Below are 15,058 nucleotides of genomic sequence, written 5' to 3' on the forward strand. Positions count from 1 at the left end.
TGCCCCTTTTGGCCCTGCCTTTGCCTTCGTTTCCCCTCTTCTCTTCTTTTCTTTTTGTCGCTTCTTCTCTTCTCGTGCTCTGCTTCTTTTCTTTTCTTCCCCTCTCCATCCTCTCATCCATCTCATCTCACATCCTTGAATCGGTTATCAGGAGAACTCGCACGGATCCCACTTCCCCCTAGGCGATGATCTGCTGCTGCCGCCCGTGACTGACTCCAAAATAACCCACTCTCGGTCTGCATACCTGGCCACACGGTCCAAGTTTCAACAAGCAACAGTTACTCCGTACAGGGGCGACTATTATCTCCTGTCAATTCCACTCGGGACTCTCCCCTCGCCTTTCATCTCCTGTCAGCTCCATCGCTCTATCAAATTAACGAGGGAAAATTAATATCCCGTCTCAACTGGTTCAAACACCTTAATCTCCTATTGGTCTTGAATCCGTGATCCTTTTATTCCTCGTCTTTCTCCCTCCTTTCCATCCCTGACGACGCGGCCGCGGGTAAAGCCATCCTCCGTTGTTTCAGCAAAGCTTCTCCCCGTCCGCTCAGCTCTTGCTCTTTGGGTCGGGGGATCTCGTTGCTGCACTCCCGCATACCCCGTTCTTCACTTTCGACCTCTCCTCTTTTTCTATTCTCCCCATCCTCTGGTCTGATCCCAGACCTGCCATCCTTAATAATTTCATCTTGTTCGAACCGCATCGCTCGTGCGCCTCTGTCAAGATGAATGCCTCTCAGCAGCCGGCTTTCTATGCACCCGGCGTCTCGCTGGGCCCGCCAGGTGCGTAATACTCCTACGCCTCCCTTTCCCACTTTTCCCCTTATCGCTGTTTGTGATCTCTGGTTGCTTTTTCGGTGTTTCATGTTGGGTGTTGCTTGTTTGGTCTCCCCCGGTGTCATTGTAATGTTGATGCCTATTATATCTTAATGGATTCCCACAACTTTGTCGCAGCGTTCACTAACTCTCCTTTAGAACGGCAAGCCTCTCCACAAATACCTATCAACCTGGGCTCCAACAATCCCTTCAGAAATCGTGCCCTGTCCCCGTCTGCGAATTCTTTCAGTTCCGGTGGCCGGCCTACATCTACAAACCCTTTTCTTGACGATACGGATGCGACTTCCCCCCAGTCGGCTCCCACAACCACCATGTCTCCAGTCGAGAGACAGGACTTGACCGGCAATACCCGCGACCTCTTTGTACGTGCATTCTTGTATTTCTCGTTTCAGCACTAGCGGTTTGACTAATGGTGGTTTCTTGCAATAGGAGAACCTTTCGCTCAACCGGCCCCCTCAGAATACTGGTCACCGACCAGCTCCGGCTCCGCCCCGCCCGGACAACGCCCAGAAGTTCCCGCCCAGCAGTCGCGCACCACAGCGGGATCCCTCAAGACGCCGTGAGCAGGATCCTTTTGATATTTTCGCCGATCCTCCCAACAAGGCCACTAGCAGCGCAGCGACCAAACCCACTAGAGAAACTAGAGATAGAGAAAGGCAAAGAGAGCGGAGACCGCAGCGCCGAAACTCGGAGTCGTCTATCATGGAAAAGACCCCCAAGCTCCTCGATACTGAAGAAGAAAGACGGCGCCGCGAAAGGCGACGACGTGAGCGGGAAGGCCGCCCCAAGGATGGCAAATCTCGCTCAAAGAAGGCCAATTACCAACTCGACATTATTGATAAACTCGATGTGACCAGCATCTACGGCACAGGAAGTAAGTGTTTGCCGGTCATCAAGCGCCATATAAAGTACTAATTTGGGATCAACAGTGTTCCACCACGACGGACCGTTCGATGCTTGCAACCCGAATCGCAACCGTAAGGGACTGCGCACTGCGCCCATGCAGGCCTTCCCCAAGGATTCTTCCAACATGGCCTTGGGAGGCGCCGGACCGGTCAACAAGAATATCGATTTGAATCTTTTCAATGGCACCATGACGGAGGGATACAATGATTTCGCCTCTAGCGGCTTGGAGCGCAGAGCTGAAACAGTTAACTTTGATCCCACCAGTCGCATCGAACCCGTTCACGGATCGGAGAGTATGGGACTGGGAACCAGCACTTTCTTGGACGGTGCTCCCGCCAGTCGTTCCGCCATGCAGCGTCGTGTCAGCGAGAATGAGACTGGAATCCAGAATGGAGGAGGGGGTCTGCAGCGCAAGAAAAGTTTGGCGCAAAGACTCCGTGGAATGAACAGGCCTCCTCCTGGCCGCATGATCTCGCCCGAGCCCTCGACTCCCGTCCAAGCTAGCTCCAGCCACTCTGGCTCCAACCGCCCCAACGAAAAGAACCCTTTCTTCCAGGACTATGATGACGCATGGGATCAGAAGGGTGCCCGGATCAATGTTGCTGAAGAATCGCGTGAGCCTGGACGCGCCCGATCTGCTAGCAGCCCTAAGCAGAGAACAATTGAACGGAGATTCACCGATGAGCGCTCTTACGATGAAGCCAAGAACAACAACAGCGGATTCCTCAACCGCATGAAGAGTTTGAGGAAACCCAAGCCTGAGAGACGTACCAGTGAAGATTGAATATCTTCATGACGTGCTTTTCTTAAGGTTCGTATCTGACTCGAGTGGTCTTTCGCGCGGGAACCTGACAATGTGATTGCAAGGAAGTTGATTGTTACATGACAAGTCACTGGCAGCATTCAATTTGGGGACAAGTGATGCCAATATAAATGAGTTTTGCAAGAAGTTATTGTGAAACTTCCACTCCTCTCTGGAGTAAACGTGGGCCATTAAAGAAGCAGGCCATGCCATATCCCGTCCGCAGTGGTATATCCCCCCAGGCTGTCGACGGAGTCTGGTACGCATCGCTTGTTAGGAAAGAATCTCGAGCATTTGCTGTATGTACTCTAGTGGCTTTTCGAATGGGACGGATCCAATATTTTATACTTGGGAATGTGTGTTGTGTGGAGGACTTTGCTCATTGATTCAAAACGGATAGGCGTTGACTGATGATTGATTCACCGGGGTGGCATGGGAAACGGATGTGTTTTGAGCTCGGCGTGCTTTGACTGTTTCCCCCTGAATAGTTTTATGTTTTTTCCCTTCTTCTATCTCCCTCATTACGGGTAATATCAATTTGCTTCATAAATTAATGTTGAATAGTAAGGCTATATTGTTGATATGCTTATCTTGTTTGGCTGTTGCTATCGTACTTAAGCTTGCTGTACTGTTTGAACTTGCTATGCTGTCTGCTATTCCTATCCTTTACTTTTCTTTTCCGTCTGTCCTTTATAAGGATAGTTTAAAAGAATCGCAAAAGAACCCGTCAAAGTCCATCAGTCCTTTGAGTTTGATCATGTAATACCAAGAGTACTGTAAACACATACAACTCCCTGTGCCATAGTCTATAGCGAGTCTTGATAGTTCATACAACTATAGATATATCCACCCCAATGCGACGGCCTCACAAGTCGTCAAAGCTTTCCAATACAGTATATAGCCGCCTTATTATGGCTGGCTCAAACGTAATGTCGTCGTTCTTCTTCCCTAGGAGCAGCAGCGGAATACCTTAAGGTACAACCAATCGGATGAATAAGAGTCAAGAATCTACATGATGCAGCAACGACAGGCAGGCGAGACTTTCTGGGGAGGAGTGGGAAATACACCTCCCCACGGACACAGAGGCATCTCTCCCCAAATCTGCGTGTAGAGAGTACGCCCATCTACCCAATCATCCCAGTCACCATCAGAACTACCTACAATCAGCTTCACTCCAACTCAACAATACGTGCAACGATAGATAGATGAATAAACAGGAGTAACACTCACGTAATGCTACAAGAATGCGGCGCCACCATAAAAGCCCTCACCAAGACGCAAGTAACCACCTCATCGTACGGCTTGCGCCCAGTCGTGACGGATGCGCGCGGAAGATGACCCTGGCAATCAATCAAAAGGGGTTCATGAGCGCCATCCCCGATGCCGTTGATGCCGATTCCTCTGGTCTGATCGACGATGGGAGGGGGTATGGGTATGGTTATGCGATCTGGGTCGTTGTCGTTGCGGTAGTTTCCGCCATTTTCGTCAAATCCTCGAGGATCGGTGATGCCGACTGAGGATGCTTCGATTATGAGTTTAACGTCTTTGACGAAGTTGGGCCAGGAGTTTCTCCATTCGCTGGAAGTGGTTGTGATGCGGTAATGGTGTGAATACCTGTTTGTGGTGTTAGTTGTGTCGCTGGTTGTTGGGTGGTTTGGCATACCCCATATTGGTCAGGTAAGTCTATAAGATGTAATTGATGAAATGAGATGTGATATGCTGGATCTGAGAATGGTTGAAGGGGGATGAATGACTCGAGATGAAGAGCTGGAGTGAAATCAGCATCAGTGAAGGGGACAGCCCAAAACTTAAAGGAAAGCAGCTCCCACCGTTGACTGTCACTTCCTCACTACAAAGACACGATCTGCTCCTTCTCCGGTGACTCGATCCAGTGCTGAATGCCATATTATTGTCTCATCTCGTCTCACTATCCTTGTTACCTTCCAGCTTCTAATGATACGTAATGGTCACCTGTTTATCGACGAAGATATCAACCGGTCCACTAGACTTCTGGCTGTCCTTGTCGCTCCTCGACCAGATATTCCTATCCTTCTTCTGATTCTTCGACTCTGCACCCTCTGCCACAGCATTGGAATCTGTCCTTCGATGGTGACTAGTACCACTCTGGCTTTGGGCTCTGCCCAGTTCCAAGTCATCCAAAGATACAAGCATGGTAGGATCTGAACGCTTGGAGCTGAAGAATCCGCGAGAGCGGCTGTTCGCGTATTCACTGGAATAGTAGTTGCCCGAGGGCTTTCGACTCCCCGAAATACGGAACAGCGGGCGTAGAGTAGCCACGTTACCCACGATCATGCCAATGGCGTTTTCGGCGAAGCCCCAGATGACGACGTTGGCGACGCCGAAGAGGAAGTCGGTCTGGTCAGTGAGGTTGACGGTGTACTTGAGACGGACGCACGCAGACAAAGATGCGCTGCAAGTCAAGAAGTCAGTATGACTTGGTCATAGGAGAGTGGGAAGATCAAGACGTACAATATACCCAGGCTCATCAGACAGATGATGGAGATCTTGGTGTTGCGTTTCAAGTGGACATTCCAGAGCAACGGAATAGGCCTATGGATATCCAGTTAGCTTCAGCTACTGTTCAAGAACATCCATCGATGGGGTCTGCGTTGCTCTCGCACATAAGGGCGGTTGTCCAGTCCGTGACAATATTGACAGCAGTACAGGCATAGTAGGCATCTGCCAGCACATGAGGATCCTGGCAGTGGCCTCCTTTTTCCAGCAGACTTGGATCCCAGGCGGCACTGTGGCTTGGTGTTAGCAAAGAGTTATTTATGCTGGAAGATTGCTATGGCTCTCATACGCAATGGGAATACAGTTGATGAGGATAATAATCAACGCAACCACATTCATCGTCACAAACACAGCAATCAATACATATTGAATATGAATATACACCTTGCGCCCCTCAGCCACTCGAATCAACATGAAGCTAATACTGAGTTTAATTGGGATAATCGCAGCACAATAACCCACTTCGAACATCAGAAAGAACTGGAATTGGGTCAATTAGCGATAAACAAGCACCAAAACGAGTCATAACACCCATACCTTCTGCCCTCCCGCAAAGTATTTCTCATTCCCCGGCTCTTCAAGCCTCGCAGCATGAATACCAATTCCATTGAATGCACCCCCGACACATCCCGCCACAAGTACGCCAAAAGGTATCTACCCAGAAAAAAAGCTGTAAGTTGGCCTATGCGCACTCTTCATCTCCATACAAGGAAAAGAAAAAAACTAACCACTGCAGACGTCATGATCCAGTCTTCTGCTGCCCAGGACTTGCAAGTCAGTCTGCAATAGACTCGCAAGGCATAAGTTATCAAGGCAACGGATGTCAGCATAATGACACTGCCAGCCACTGAAGGCGCATTGTCGGCGTAGATGGTCATATTGGCTGGATGAGGGGGGATGGTAAAACAGGAAGGTGAACAATGTAGCCCAGCTCGGGGTGTTAAGTATTCAACGCCCACTGGGTTACCCCTGAACGTTTGCAAGTCATATGAGATTCAACTTGTTGCATTGTCAAGGCAAGGCCTGCGAGGCAGAGAGGCACGAACAGTACCACTGACGCGGTCCTGGTGACAAGTCAGAACACCAGAAAGGGAGGGACAGAGATCCCGATGCATATATAATACGAAATGATCAATCAGATTGATAGATCCATGTCTGTGCGATCTGATCAGTGATTTGCAACGTTTTGACCCGTTCACTTTATATAGCCTATCAAGTTTATATACTACACGCCACGTGATAATTGCCTATGTAAATGCTGATTATCTCAATAGATCATCATCGACATTTCAAGTAATACAGACAGTGATGACATATCACCCATGTATACGGAGTATCTGGAACAATATATGACAAAAAACCCAATCAGATAAGGAAAACCCCATACCAAACCAATCAAAACCCCATAAAGACTCAGAACCGAGAAGCTTCATTGCAAAAGACGAAGAAAAAAAAGGTAAACAACATGCACGAGAGAAATGTATTAATTGGTTTATCATGAAGGTGAAGGTAAATGCAGGACATGACATGAGTGAGACTCGTTGATTTATCGTGGTCGTGTTGATTGTCCACGAGGGGCGTAGGGGTTTGGTGCTGGCACTCCGGCCTTGCGTCGGGATTGGGGCTTGGGTCTGGAGAGGGTATATCTAATTTTTTATTAGTATCTGTGAATCGATTATAATGGATCGGGATAGAACATACTTGGCAAATGCTCGAGAAAGAGCCTTCTTGCAGCTGACCTTTTGGCTGCCAATGAAGGAGTCGACTGTGACGGCAATGGCGCGGTCGATATCTTGTGCGGAACAGTATTCTGAGAGTCGCATCTTGCAGAAGGATTCGGCAATACGCATGATGGCTTCCAAGTGACGGACCTGATTTTCGTTAGGCTATGTGTCATGCATTATTTGAGGGGAACTTACTGTAATGGGATATGCGCCAGTTGCTAGTGATTCCCTTCTCATATCGGCGAAGAGTCGGGCAATCTTGTCTTGGTCGATTTGGTAGAGCTTTGGGTGGCATCGTTCACGGGCGTAGAGGATGTATTTCCGCAGTAATTCCTGTGGAATCTCGCCCTCTTTTTCTTCTTCTTCTTTCCGCTTGGCCGCCTCGCGCTTCTCGATCTCGTCGGGTCGAAGGGGAAGACGTTCGCCGTGCTTGTTAATGCGGTATCCTTCTTCGTCAATGATGTTTCCATCTGCGTCGATCAGGTTGCCATGTTCATCCTTCTGGGGCCGAGGGGGGTTGGCACGGTGATGAGACTCGACAACGAAGCTGGCCAGGCGCTCGTCCTCACTTGGTTCCACCATGTCACGGACGACGCAGAGAATATCGAAACGAGACAGAATGGGCTCGGTAAGCTCGACGTTATGCGAGAAAGGAGCCGAGCTGTTGTATCGTCCACCGATGGGGTTGGCGGCAGCGACCACCGCACATCTGGCCTGCAGTGTTGTGACAATACCGGCCTTGGAAATGGAGATTGTTTGCTGTTCCATAGCTTCGTGAATCGAAGTCCGATCTTGGTCGTTCATCTTGTCGAATTCATCAATTAGACAGGTTCCCCGGTCAGCCAGGACCAAGGCACCTCCCTCAAGCGTCCACTCGCTGGTCAAGGGATCACGGCGGACACTGGCCGTCAAACCGACAGCACTGGCACCTTGACCAGTGGCAAATACGGCTCGGTGGGCGGTTTTCTCGACATACTTCAAAACTTGGGACTTGGCAGTACCAGGGTCACCAAGCAGAAGAACGTTGATATCTCCACGAATAGACATCTTGCCTTGAGCCACCTTGCTAACACCACCAAAGAGAGAGAGAGCAACGGCAGTCTTGACATCCAGATGGCCGTAAATACTCGGTGCCATAGAGCGGATGATCTTATCGACAACCTCGGGGTCCCTAGACAAAGCTCGGATTTCGCGTTCATCTTCTTCTGTCAACTGGAAACCAGCCAGCTGATCGTGAGACTTGACAACGTGATTGGCCTCGATAATCGTAGCAAACACGGGGAATCCGTTCTTGTTGTTGAGTTGAGCATCGTAGCTATTACGGTAGATACCAGTGATTTCAACCTCATCACCAGGCTTGGCCGTATCAATGAGGTCGGCAAGAAGAACGATCTCTCGCTGACGGGGAAGTCGACCGGCAGGCACTGAGCCAGGAGACTCTTGCAAGGTCAACTTCTGGTAGTTCCGGTAAACTGTCTTCTCAGAGTTCACAGTGAAAGGTCCCTTGGACTGACAGTTCTGACAGTAAGAGATCTTCACTTCCGCACTGGCTTCTTGCTGGAAGGGACCCAAAGTAATGTTACACTTCTGGCAGATGAACATGACATATTTCAGCTGTGGGAACACACCACTGCGGCGTGTGACCACACCGCTGACACGGACGAGACAGTTGAGATGCGCCTGTCGCAATTGGCGCAGTGTGTACACAATGGGAAGATCGGTGATGCGGACGTGGATCTCGTTGTGGATATCGTGGTATTGGGGGTAGTGGAACAGGGTCACATCGAGAGCGACTTGGTCGAAGACCTTCAGAACTTCAGTGGGCTCGTTTGCAAGGAAGTAAGAAAGAGCGGCTCTGGTATTGCTCAAATGAACATAGGAGACTTCGAGTGATGCCGAGTTAACCTCACCAAGGGTCTTAATCTTGTTACCGTAAACTGAGCTACCAGCCGAGTCGGTGAACTCAGTCAGGAAAGCCTTGAATTCTCGGTAGATCGTGCGAAGAACCTGAGGTTGCAGAATCCAATCCGTGATGTTGGATGCCTTGACATCTGTCAATTCCTCCATTGAGAGCTCTTCCATGGCATCGTCACCCATCTCAACATCCTCGCGGTCCTCATCGTAGTGGTGTCTTCGTCGACGGGGCTGGCGGGTAAGATCCACATTGCCGTCATCATCTTCATCTTGCAAGAAAGCTGCAGGCATGCGGCGGCGGCGTTCAAGCTCGCGATCTCTTCTGTTCATCCGAGCTTCCAGCTGTCGACGGCTTCCCAAATCAACTTCTTCTTGGTCGCCATCATCGTCGATGTATTCTCCTTGGTAGCGGTCGTTTGCGGCATCCCGGTAATCTCTCTCAAAGCTGTCTCCGAACAAATCAATTCCATCTTCGTCTTCTGCCATCTCCTCAATATCATCAATGTCGCCCAAGAGCTCAGCCTCCTCATCTCTTTCGTTGTCATCATCTTCATCAAAGGGGATCATAGGAGGTGAAGAAGGGATGGCTATGAGACAGTCAGTCGAACCCAACACACAGGATACCCAATTTGGTTTTCCAACTTACGACTCGAAGGAACGGCAACCGAGGAAGCTTCATCATCGGGTTCTCTCGATCTCTTTCGTCGATTCAAGTTGCCTAGACCACGGTTTGCGGCCGAATTGCTGGGACGAAGTGGTGAACTGCGCACAACAGAGTCAGTTTTGACAAGCTGAAAAAAACAAATTATTGCACAATGCGACCGAGAGATAAAAAAATATGAGTCCTAAAAACACTCACCTCATGATGTGTAATATTCTGTCCTGCAATCTTGCGAGGGGGGTGTGCAGACAGAATCAAGCAATTAATCAGGCACAGCAGTGTTGCTGGTCTTTTTTCGCTCTGGTGGGAGGAGGAAGGGAGAAAGAATCCTTGGCGTTGGTGCGCGGCGGCAACAGACGCGTCGAGGCGCGTTGGGACGCGTCTTCAATTAAACCCCGATTGGGAAAAGCGTGACAGTTCAGCGACAAAAATGTGGGATAAACGGCGTTTGCAGTTGATGAGTGGAGTAGATATCATTCTTGATGATCGAATGAATCTGGATCAAGTCTCTATCAGATGTCTGACCTCTCTCGTTTGACATTCGATCAAGGGATGTAGAATGGTGGCCATAGCCGTTCTGCTATGTAAACTCCATTTGGAGGATATCTTGTTCTCGAATAAACTAATAAGTACAATGTGAACCCTTACAGTATCGCAATTTATTCAAATAATTCTACTCCTCCGTCGAAATAATCCGTAAGGCGTAGGAAATACAAAATAGAGTTAATGCTTTGGTCCATGATGATTGACATGCAAACAAGGCAAACACTTAAAGAGCATCGCGCCGCGCGCACCTGAAGGGATATTGAGCGCAGTGTTCACATCATTTTTTTCAGACTAGTTTCATCATTTCAGACGAATTTATCATCGAATTTATCTGATCTGCCAAACAATATGAGTTCTTCGAACGGAATGGAGCCGCCCACCAACGTCGAGCAGCAGAAGAGCGGCCAGGATGGTGGCAAGCGTCGCGAAAGCTTCAGTTCGCAGAATTCTCAGACTGCAAAAGAGTAAGATCATGATCATTTCTCTTTCTAATCGTCGCAATGAGCAGGATCAGTCAATTAGGTAAAAGTTTTATCTACTAATGCGATGTGTGTTCACAGCTACATCGAAAGTCAACTGCGACTTGAAGCCGATGCCCGCGAAGCCCTTCCATATGTGAGTACGCCGTCTACGAGAAGTTGAGAGAATAAGACAAATAAGACCCCGCTCTGACGTTCCAAGTCATTCGATTCATGTACACAACCTCTAGGGCCCTTACGACAGAGCCTTTTCGCCTGCATCACTTGCAATCCTCCCCCCGCAAATCCCGATGAGCAATACACCTCCGCAGGCGTGTGCTACTCCTGCTCCATCTCCTGCCATGGCGAACACACATTAGTTGAGCTCTTCAACAAGAGAAACTTTGTCTGCGATTGTGGAACAACGCGCTTATCTACTTCCGCTCCTTGCGTTCTCCGGGAAGACCCCAAGACGGGTGCTAAAGGTGTTCGGTCTCAGGAACCAGCCCCGGGCAACAAATACAACCATAACTTTCAAAACAAGTTCTGTGGATGTGGGGAAGACTATGATGCAGATAAAGAGAAGGGCACTATGTTCCAGTGTCTTGGTCTAGGCACGGCTGAAACTGGAGGTTGCGGGGAAGACTGGTGGCACCCGGAATGTCTCATTGGCCTGCCACGAGACTGGAACAAGATAGCAAAGAAAGAGACAAGTAGAAATGGAAAGGGTGAAAAGGTGGAGCAAGATCCTGACACTGCCAATGTCGACGATGATGAAGAGACCCCTCTTCCTCCCGGATTCCCCGCAGAGGACGACTTCGAGACTTTCCTATGCTTCAAGTGCATCGAGTCGAACCCGTGGCTGAAGCGTTATGCCGGAGCATCTGGATTCCTACCCCCTGTCTACAAGAATGGTGGGCTACCCAACGACTCTATCAAAAAGGACCCTGAACCAAAGCCTGAACCAGCATTAGAAGAGACATTGGCCACAGTCCCAGAAGAAGAGCAACCAACAAACTCTAAGAAGCGCAAGGTGGAAGATAACCAAAAAGGCGAGCCAGCTCCCAAGCGGAACAAGGAGGACACGGAAAACAACTCTTCAAAGCCCAAAGCAGAACCCACCTCCGAACATCCAAAGCAGAAACACGACCATCTCCCCAAACCTACCCCCACCGCAACCTTCTCTCTATTCCTCAAAGAAGACTTCCGCGACCACCTTTGCCGTTGCACCGAATGTTTCCCGAATCTCGCCAAACATCCCCAACTCCGCGAGGAAGAGGATACTTACGAGCCTCCCCTCTCCGACGCCGGTGACGAAGCCAATGGCGGCGCTAGTACAGGTACCGGGAGCCTTCTCGACCGCGGCGAAGCAGCCCTGAGCAACATCGACCGTGTTCGAGCCATCGAAGGCGCTATGGTGTACAACCATCTCCGTGACAAGGTGAAGGAATTTTTGACGCCGTTCGCGGAGAGCGGCCAGGCCGTCGGCGCCGAGGACATCAAGGCTTATTTTGAGAAACTTCGCGGTGATGAACAACCTATCAAGGATGCTGCCGGTCAAGCCTCTGCTTCGTCTAACAATAAAGACAATGGTAATGATGAAGATGACGGTAGGAAAGAGCAGAGTGGTACGTTTTTTGAATCTCTTTCTTATGACGATTGCTACTAACGATGGCCAGGCTATTAATGAACTTGTACTTTGATATTTTTGTGGAATTTATAGGTCGGATGCATATACCCTGCAGTATGGAATGAACAAAGGTGGTTATCAAGGGTTGATGGGCTGGTTTCTGTTCTCAAGGGCGCAAGTGTACTAGGATGTAAATGGTCGTGCAATAATAAAAGGATAATCTGTACGTTATACTAGGCTAAGAAAACATAGACTGATATTATCTGTTTGTAAACTGATAGAAAATAGTTCCAATGGAAATTTCTAGGACAATACATATATGTTGACCACCCCCAACCAATCTAACCACGTGCCTTCCCAATCGGGTAACAAACCCAGGGTGACTGTGGCCGAGTGATCTGATCACTTGACCAAACGCAGGAGCCCTGGGTTCGATTACCCCGTAACTAGTCGAATTTCGACCAGCGTTCTCACTGGGATCCGTCTGTAAATCCTTACGACTACGTCGGGATTTCGTAGCCTCTCATTGAACGGTCTTCCACCTTATAGGAAGGAGAATTGGGATTGGGGTGAGCTTTTTTGTCTTTTTGGTTCTCTTTTTTGTTGGTCTGGTTTTGGGTTTGAATTGGTGGAGATAGGATAGATCCGCTGAGAAATGCTAATGCCATTAACAATGTAGAGTGAAACCGAATAGCTAAATAACAAACGCCAACACCGAAATAATCTAGTATGCTATCCTCGTGAAAAATGCTAAAAACATAAAACAGTGCTAAGAGGCATGAACAACTGCATATCTCACTCTTTGAGACGTTTCGCTGCCCTTCCCATCAAGCTATCATCCGGCAATCCACTCCGTTTGGTCCCAGGTAAGCTGCCGGTTCGCATGTCGTTGTCATCTTGAGTAACACGACGGTGTGGATACTTGCCCTCAAATCCCTCAAAGCAATTTGCGGGGATGGGGCCGCCGTTTTGGAAGTACGGGTGCTCCAGTGCTTCCTTCGCAGTAATCCGCTTGGTAGGGTCGTATTCGAGCAACCGCGATAGGAGGTCGTAGCCATCAGCGCCAGGTGTTCCTGCGTTGGATGTCGTCGAGTATCCGTTGTTCTTCAAGCAGCCCGTGTACCAGCCTTCTAGGTTTGACGGCCTGTTGAAGTGGCCATGACCGCGTGATAAGGCCAAGGACTGAAGCTGCGAGTATTCGGGCATCGATACCAGTCCTGGCCAAGTTTCCTTCCTTGGAAAGCCCATGATTTCGATGATCTTCATCATCTGGTTGCGCTGGAATGGTACTGTTTTCTTACTGTCCATTTTGGCTTCCTCGCCTTTGAAGATGGGTCGAAGGGATAACAGTTCTGCAAAGATGCATCCAACGGCCCAGAGATCGACTGCTGGGGTGTAATGTCGACTGCCCATCAACAATTCCGGGGCACGATACCAGATCGTGACGACGACTTTGTCTCCGGAGAAGAGAGAATTGAGGGGCTTGTAAAACAGACGAGCAAGACCCAAGTCACCAATTCGGATAGCCCCACTTGACGTTACCAGGATGTTTGCTGGTTTCAAGTCCCGATGTAACACCCAGTTAGTGTGAAGGTAGAACAAGCCGTTGAGCAGCTGAAACATGATTGACCTGACCATGGGCGCTGGGATGGCATGTCGGTGCGGCGTGGTATGGTGATGAATTATTTGAAGGAGGTCGTGCTCTGTATATTCGAAAACCATGAAGATGCATTTGTCCTCCAGGATGATCTCTTCCAATTGGACTACATTGGGATGGTCCAATTCGGAGCACAAAGACATTTCTCGAATCGCAGATTGCGAGAGACCTGTATATTGGATATGCTCACCCTCCTTGTCGGGCTTGAATCTAGAGAAAGTTAGTCAATCTAATCTAGCACGGTCGTTAGACGGTGTCCAACTTTTTAATCGCGAATTCGCCCTTCCGGCCATTTTTTGCGAGGGCTTTGTAAACACGGCCATAGGTACCACTGCTAATGAAACCCACAATGTGATACCGGTCTCGCACGCGGACTTTGCTGGTATACCCAGATCCGGGTGGTTTCCTCGACTCTATGCCTTCTTCAAGGAGATTATGTTAGCTGACTGGGCGAAAAATAGTTTGTTCACGAGCCACGCTTGATAAAGACGCACGAAAGAGGCTGTAGGTTGGGTGGGGCTGTCAAATATCAAATCTCTTGACTCATGAAACAATTCATATCAAAACCCTGAGAAATGCAAAGACGGAAGCAGACCCACTGGGGAACAGATGACCCGATATGAACAACATAGGATACAGGGGAAGCCATTACCACGAGGATAAAATCCGCCGTAAGAGTTATAAAACGGAAAATTCCTTCCAAACATGATGGAGAAATATACAGAAAAACCGTTAAAGAATAGACCCAAGAGGGCGATAGAAAAAGAGGTAGATAGATTCAAGACCCGCTTCTTCAACCAGAGAACATGCTGACGGAACAATTCAAAGGAAAGAAAAGAAACAATGACAGGGCAATAATAATAGTAATTGATATATTACCATCAACAGCCGCCTGCAGGCTCCTTTTCAGCGACAGATTCTGACTGACGGAGGCCGCCGTTGGCCTGGAAATTGCAGTTAACGGACCGGAGGAAGAAGGCGGGTTTGTCAGACTCATGGGGTTTAGCAGTAGCAGTAGTAGTAGGTAGTCAACGATCAGATCAGGAGACGGGCAGCAATCGGATCCATGGAATCAGCGGTGGCGAGGGCGGTACAAGACGATGATAATCTCCACAAAATATCGATACATGCAGCAGTAGTAATGATGTTGATGATGATGGAAAGGATGGGCTCAACAGACAAATCGCCGGCGATGTTGAAGGTGGTGATGCTGCATGATCAGCTCTTTTCGTATGGCGTCGGTTTCCCGTGTTGGTTAGTCAGCAGCCATTGCTTTTTTTCTCCGGCAGACAGTCTGGGGAACGATTGTCAAATTATGTAAAACAGGGTCTTTCTAGCAGTAGTTCTGATCGAATTATCGTGGAATATTTGATATCTTGTTATTAATTTTG

At 48.9% G+C, this 15,058-nt stretch overlaps 7 protein-coding genes across 7 annotated transcripts; 2 read left to right on the forward strand and 5 right to left on the reverse strand.

The window, feature by feature from the left end:
• Window positions 1–452: 452 nt before the first annotated feature.
• On the reverse strand, window positions 453–863 carry ASPWEDRAFT_25964 (uncharacterized protein; the record flags this gene model as incomplete). The annotated part of the gene is made up of 1 exon (XM_040832793.1): window positions 453–863. One exon carries the CDS (start codon window positions 861–863, stop codon window positions 453–455), a length of 411 nt encoding a protein of 136 aa, XP_040690175.1.
• Window positions 864–1,145: 282 nt separating this feature from the next.
• ASPWEDRAFT_108589 (Pal1 family protein) lies at window positions 1,146–2,524 on the forward strand (the record flags this gene model as incomplete). The annotated part of the gene is made up of 3 exons (XM_040828005.1): window positions 1,146–1,196; window positions 1,264–1,708; window positions 1,764–2,524. The coding sequence occupies 3 exons, from the start codon at window positions 1,146–1,148 to the stop codon at window positions 2,522–2,524; spliced, it is 1,257 nt and encodes a 418-aa protein (XP_040690176.1).
• Window positions 2,525–3,550: 1,026 nt separating this feature from the next.
• On the reverse strand, window positions 3,551–4,210 carry ASPWEDRAFT_170016 (uncharacterized protein; the record flags this gene model as incomplete). Its single annotated transcript, XM_040830553.1, has 3 exons — window positions 3,551–3,695; window positions 3,773–4,156; window positions 4,206–4,210. 3 exons carry the CDS (start codon window positions 4,208–4,210, stop codon window positions 3,551–3,553), a joined length of 534 nt encoding a protein of 177 aa, XP_040690177.1.
• A 181-nt stretch (window positions 4,211–4,391) lies between these two features.
• On the reverse strand, window positions 4,392–5,955 carry ASPWEDRAFT_151946 (uncharacterized protein; the record flags this gene model as incomplete). Its single annotated transcript, XM_040829618.1, has 6 exons — window positions 4,392–4,973; window positions 5,033–5,113; window positions 5,185–5,307; window positions 5,367–5,557; window positions 5,615–5,731; window positions 5,806–5,955. 6 exons carry the CDS (start codon window positions 5,953–5,955, stop codon window positions 4,493–4,495), a joined length of 1,143 nt encoding a protein of 380 aa, XP_040690178.1. The 3' UTR covers window positions 4,392–4,492.
• Window positions 5,956–6,236: 281 nt separating this feature from the next.
• ASPWEDRAFT_130191 (MCM DNA helicase complex subunit MCM2) lies at window positions 6,237–9,663 on the reverse strand. Its single transcript, XM_040829265.1, has 5 exons — window positions 9,575–9,663; window positions 9,362–9,477; window positions 6,997–9,302; window positions 6,779–6,948; window positions 6,237–6,723 (listed from the first exon to the last, which is right to left on the reverse strand). The coding sequence occupies exons 1-5, from the start codon at window positions 9,577–9,579 to the stop codon at window positions 6,624–6,626; spliced, it is 2,697 nt and encodes an 898-aa protein (XP_040690179.1). The 5' UTR covers window positions 9,580–9,663; the 3' UTR covers window positions 6,237–6,623.
• A 463-nt stretch (window positions 9,664–10,126) lies between these two features.
• Window positions 10,127–12,206, forward strand: ASPWEDRAFT_38082 (putative metaphase-anaphase transition protein (Mlo2)). The gene is made up of 4 exons (XM_040834827.1): window positions 10,127–10,386; window positions 10,483–10,537; window positions 10,604–12,008; window positions 12,060–12,206. Exons 1-4 carry the CDS (start codon window positions 10,271–10,273, stop codon window positions 12,065–12,067), a joined length of 1,584 nt encoding a protein of 527 aa, XP_040690180.1. The 5' UTR covers window positions 10,127–10,270; the 3' UTR covers window positions 12,068–12,206.
• Window positions 12,207–12,316: 110 nt separating this feature from the next.
• On the reverse strand, window positions 12,317–15,044 carry ssn3 (cyclin-dependent serine/threonine protein kinase SSN3). Its single transcript, XM_040834828.1, has 3 exons — window positions 14,547–15,044; window positions 13,930–14,089; window positions 12,317–13,877 (listed from the first exon to the last, which is right to left on the reverse strand). The coding sequence occupies exons 1-3, from the start codon at window positions 14,662–14,664 to the stop codon at window positions 12,806–12,808; spliced, it is 1,350 nt and encodes a 449-aa protein (XP_040690181.1). The 5' UTR covers window positions 14,665–15,044; the 3' UTR covers window positions 12,317–12,805.
• Window positions 15,045–15,058: the final 14 nt, after the last annotated feature.

The sequence above is a fragment of the Aspergillus wentii genome (genome assembly GCF_001890725.1).
Source record: "Aspergillus wentii DTO 134E9 unplaced genomic scaffold ASPWEscaffold_3, whole genome shotgun sequence".
In the NCBI taxonomy this organism is placed as follows: Eukaryota; Fungi; Ascomycota; class Eurotiomycetes; order Eurotiales; family Aspergillaceae; genus Aspergillus; species Aspergillus wentii.

What these genes read in the sequence shown, in the direction of transcription:
- ASPWEDRAFT_130191 (XM_040829265.1), bottom strand. An exon ending in GGTTGCCGTTCCTTCGAGTC is followed by an intron (nt 9,303 to 9,361) that starts GTAAGTTGGAAA and finishes ACTGTCTCATAG; the next exon opens with CCATCCCTTCTTCACCTCCT. An exon ending in CTGGCGCATATCCCATTACA is followed by an intron (nt 6,949 to 6,996) that starts GTAAGTTCCCCT and finishes AACGAAAATCAG; the next exon opens with GTCCGTCACTTGGAAGCCAT.
- ASPWEDRAFT_38082 (XM_040834827.1), top strand. Translation starts at nt 10,271, where the DNA reads ATGAGTTCTTCGAACGGAATGGAGCCGCCCACCAACGTCGAGCAGCAG. An exon ending in AATTCTCAGACTGCAAAAGA is followed by an intron (nt 10,387 to 10,482) that starts GTAAGATCATGA and finishes GTGTGTTCACAG; the next exon opens with CTACATCGAAAGTCAACTGC. An exon ending in CCCGCGAAGCCCTTCCATAT is followed by an intron (nt 10,538 to 10,603) that starts GTGAGTACGCCG and finishes TGACGTTCCAAG; the next exon opens with TCATTCGATTCATGTACACA.
- ssn3 (XM_040834828.1), bottom strand. Translation starts at nt 14,664, where the DNA reads ATGAGTCTGACAAACCCGCCTTCTTCCTCCGGTCCGTTAACTGCAATT. An exon ending in CCTGCAGGCGGCTGTTGATG is followed by an intron (nt 14,090 to 14,546) that starts GTAATATATCAA and finishes ATCTCCTTGAAG; the next exon opens with AAGGCATAGAGTCGAGGAAA. An exon ending in GGCGAATTCGCGATTAAAAA is followed by an intron (nt 13,878 to 13,929) that starts GTTGGACACCGT and finishes AACTTTCTCTAG; the next exon opens with ATTCAAGCCCGACAAGGAGG.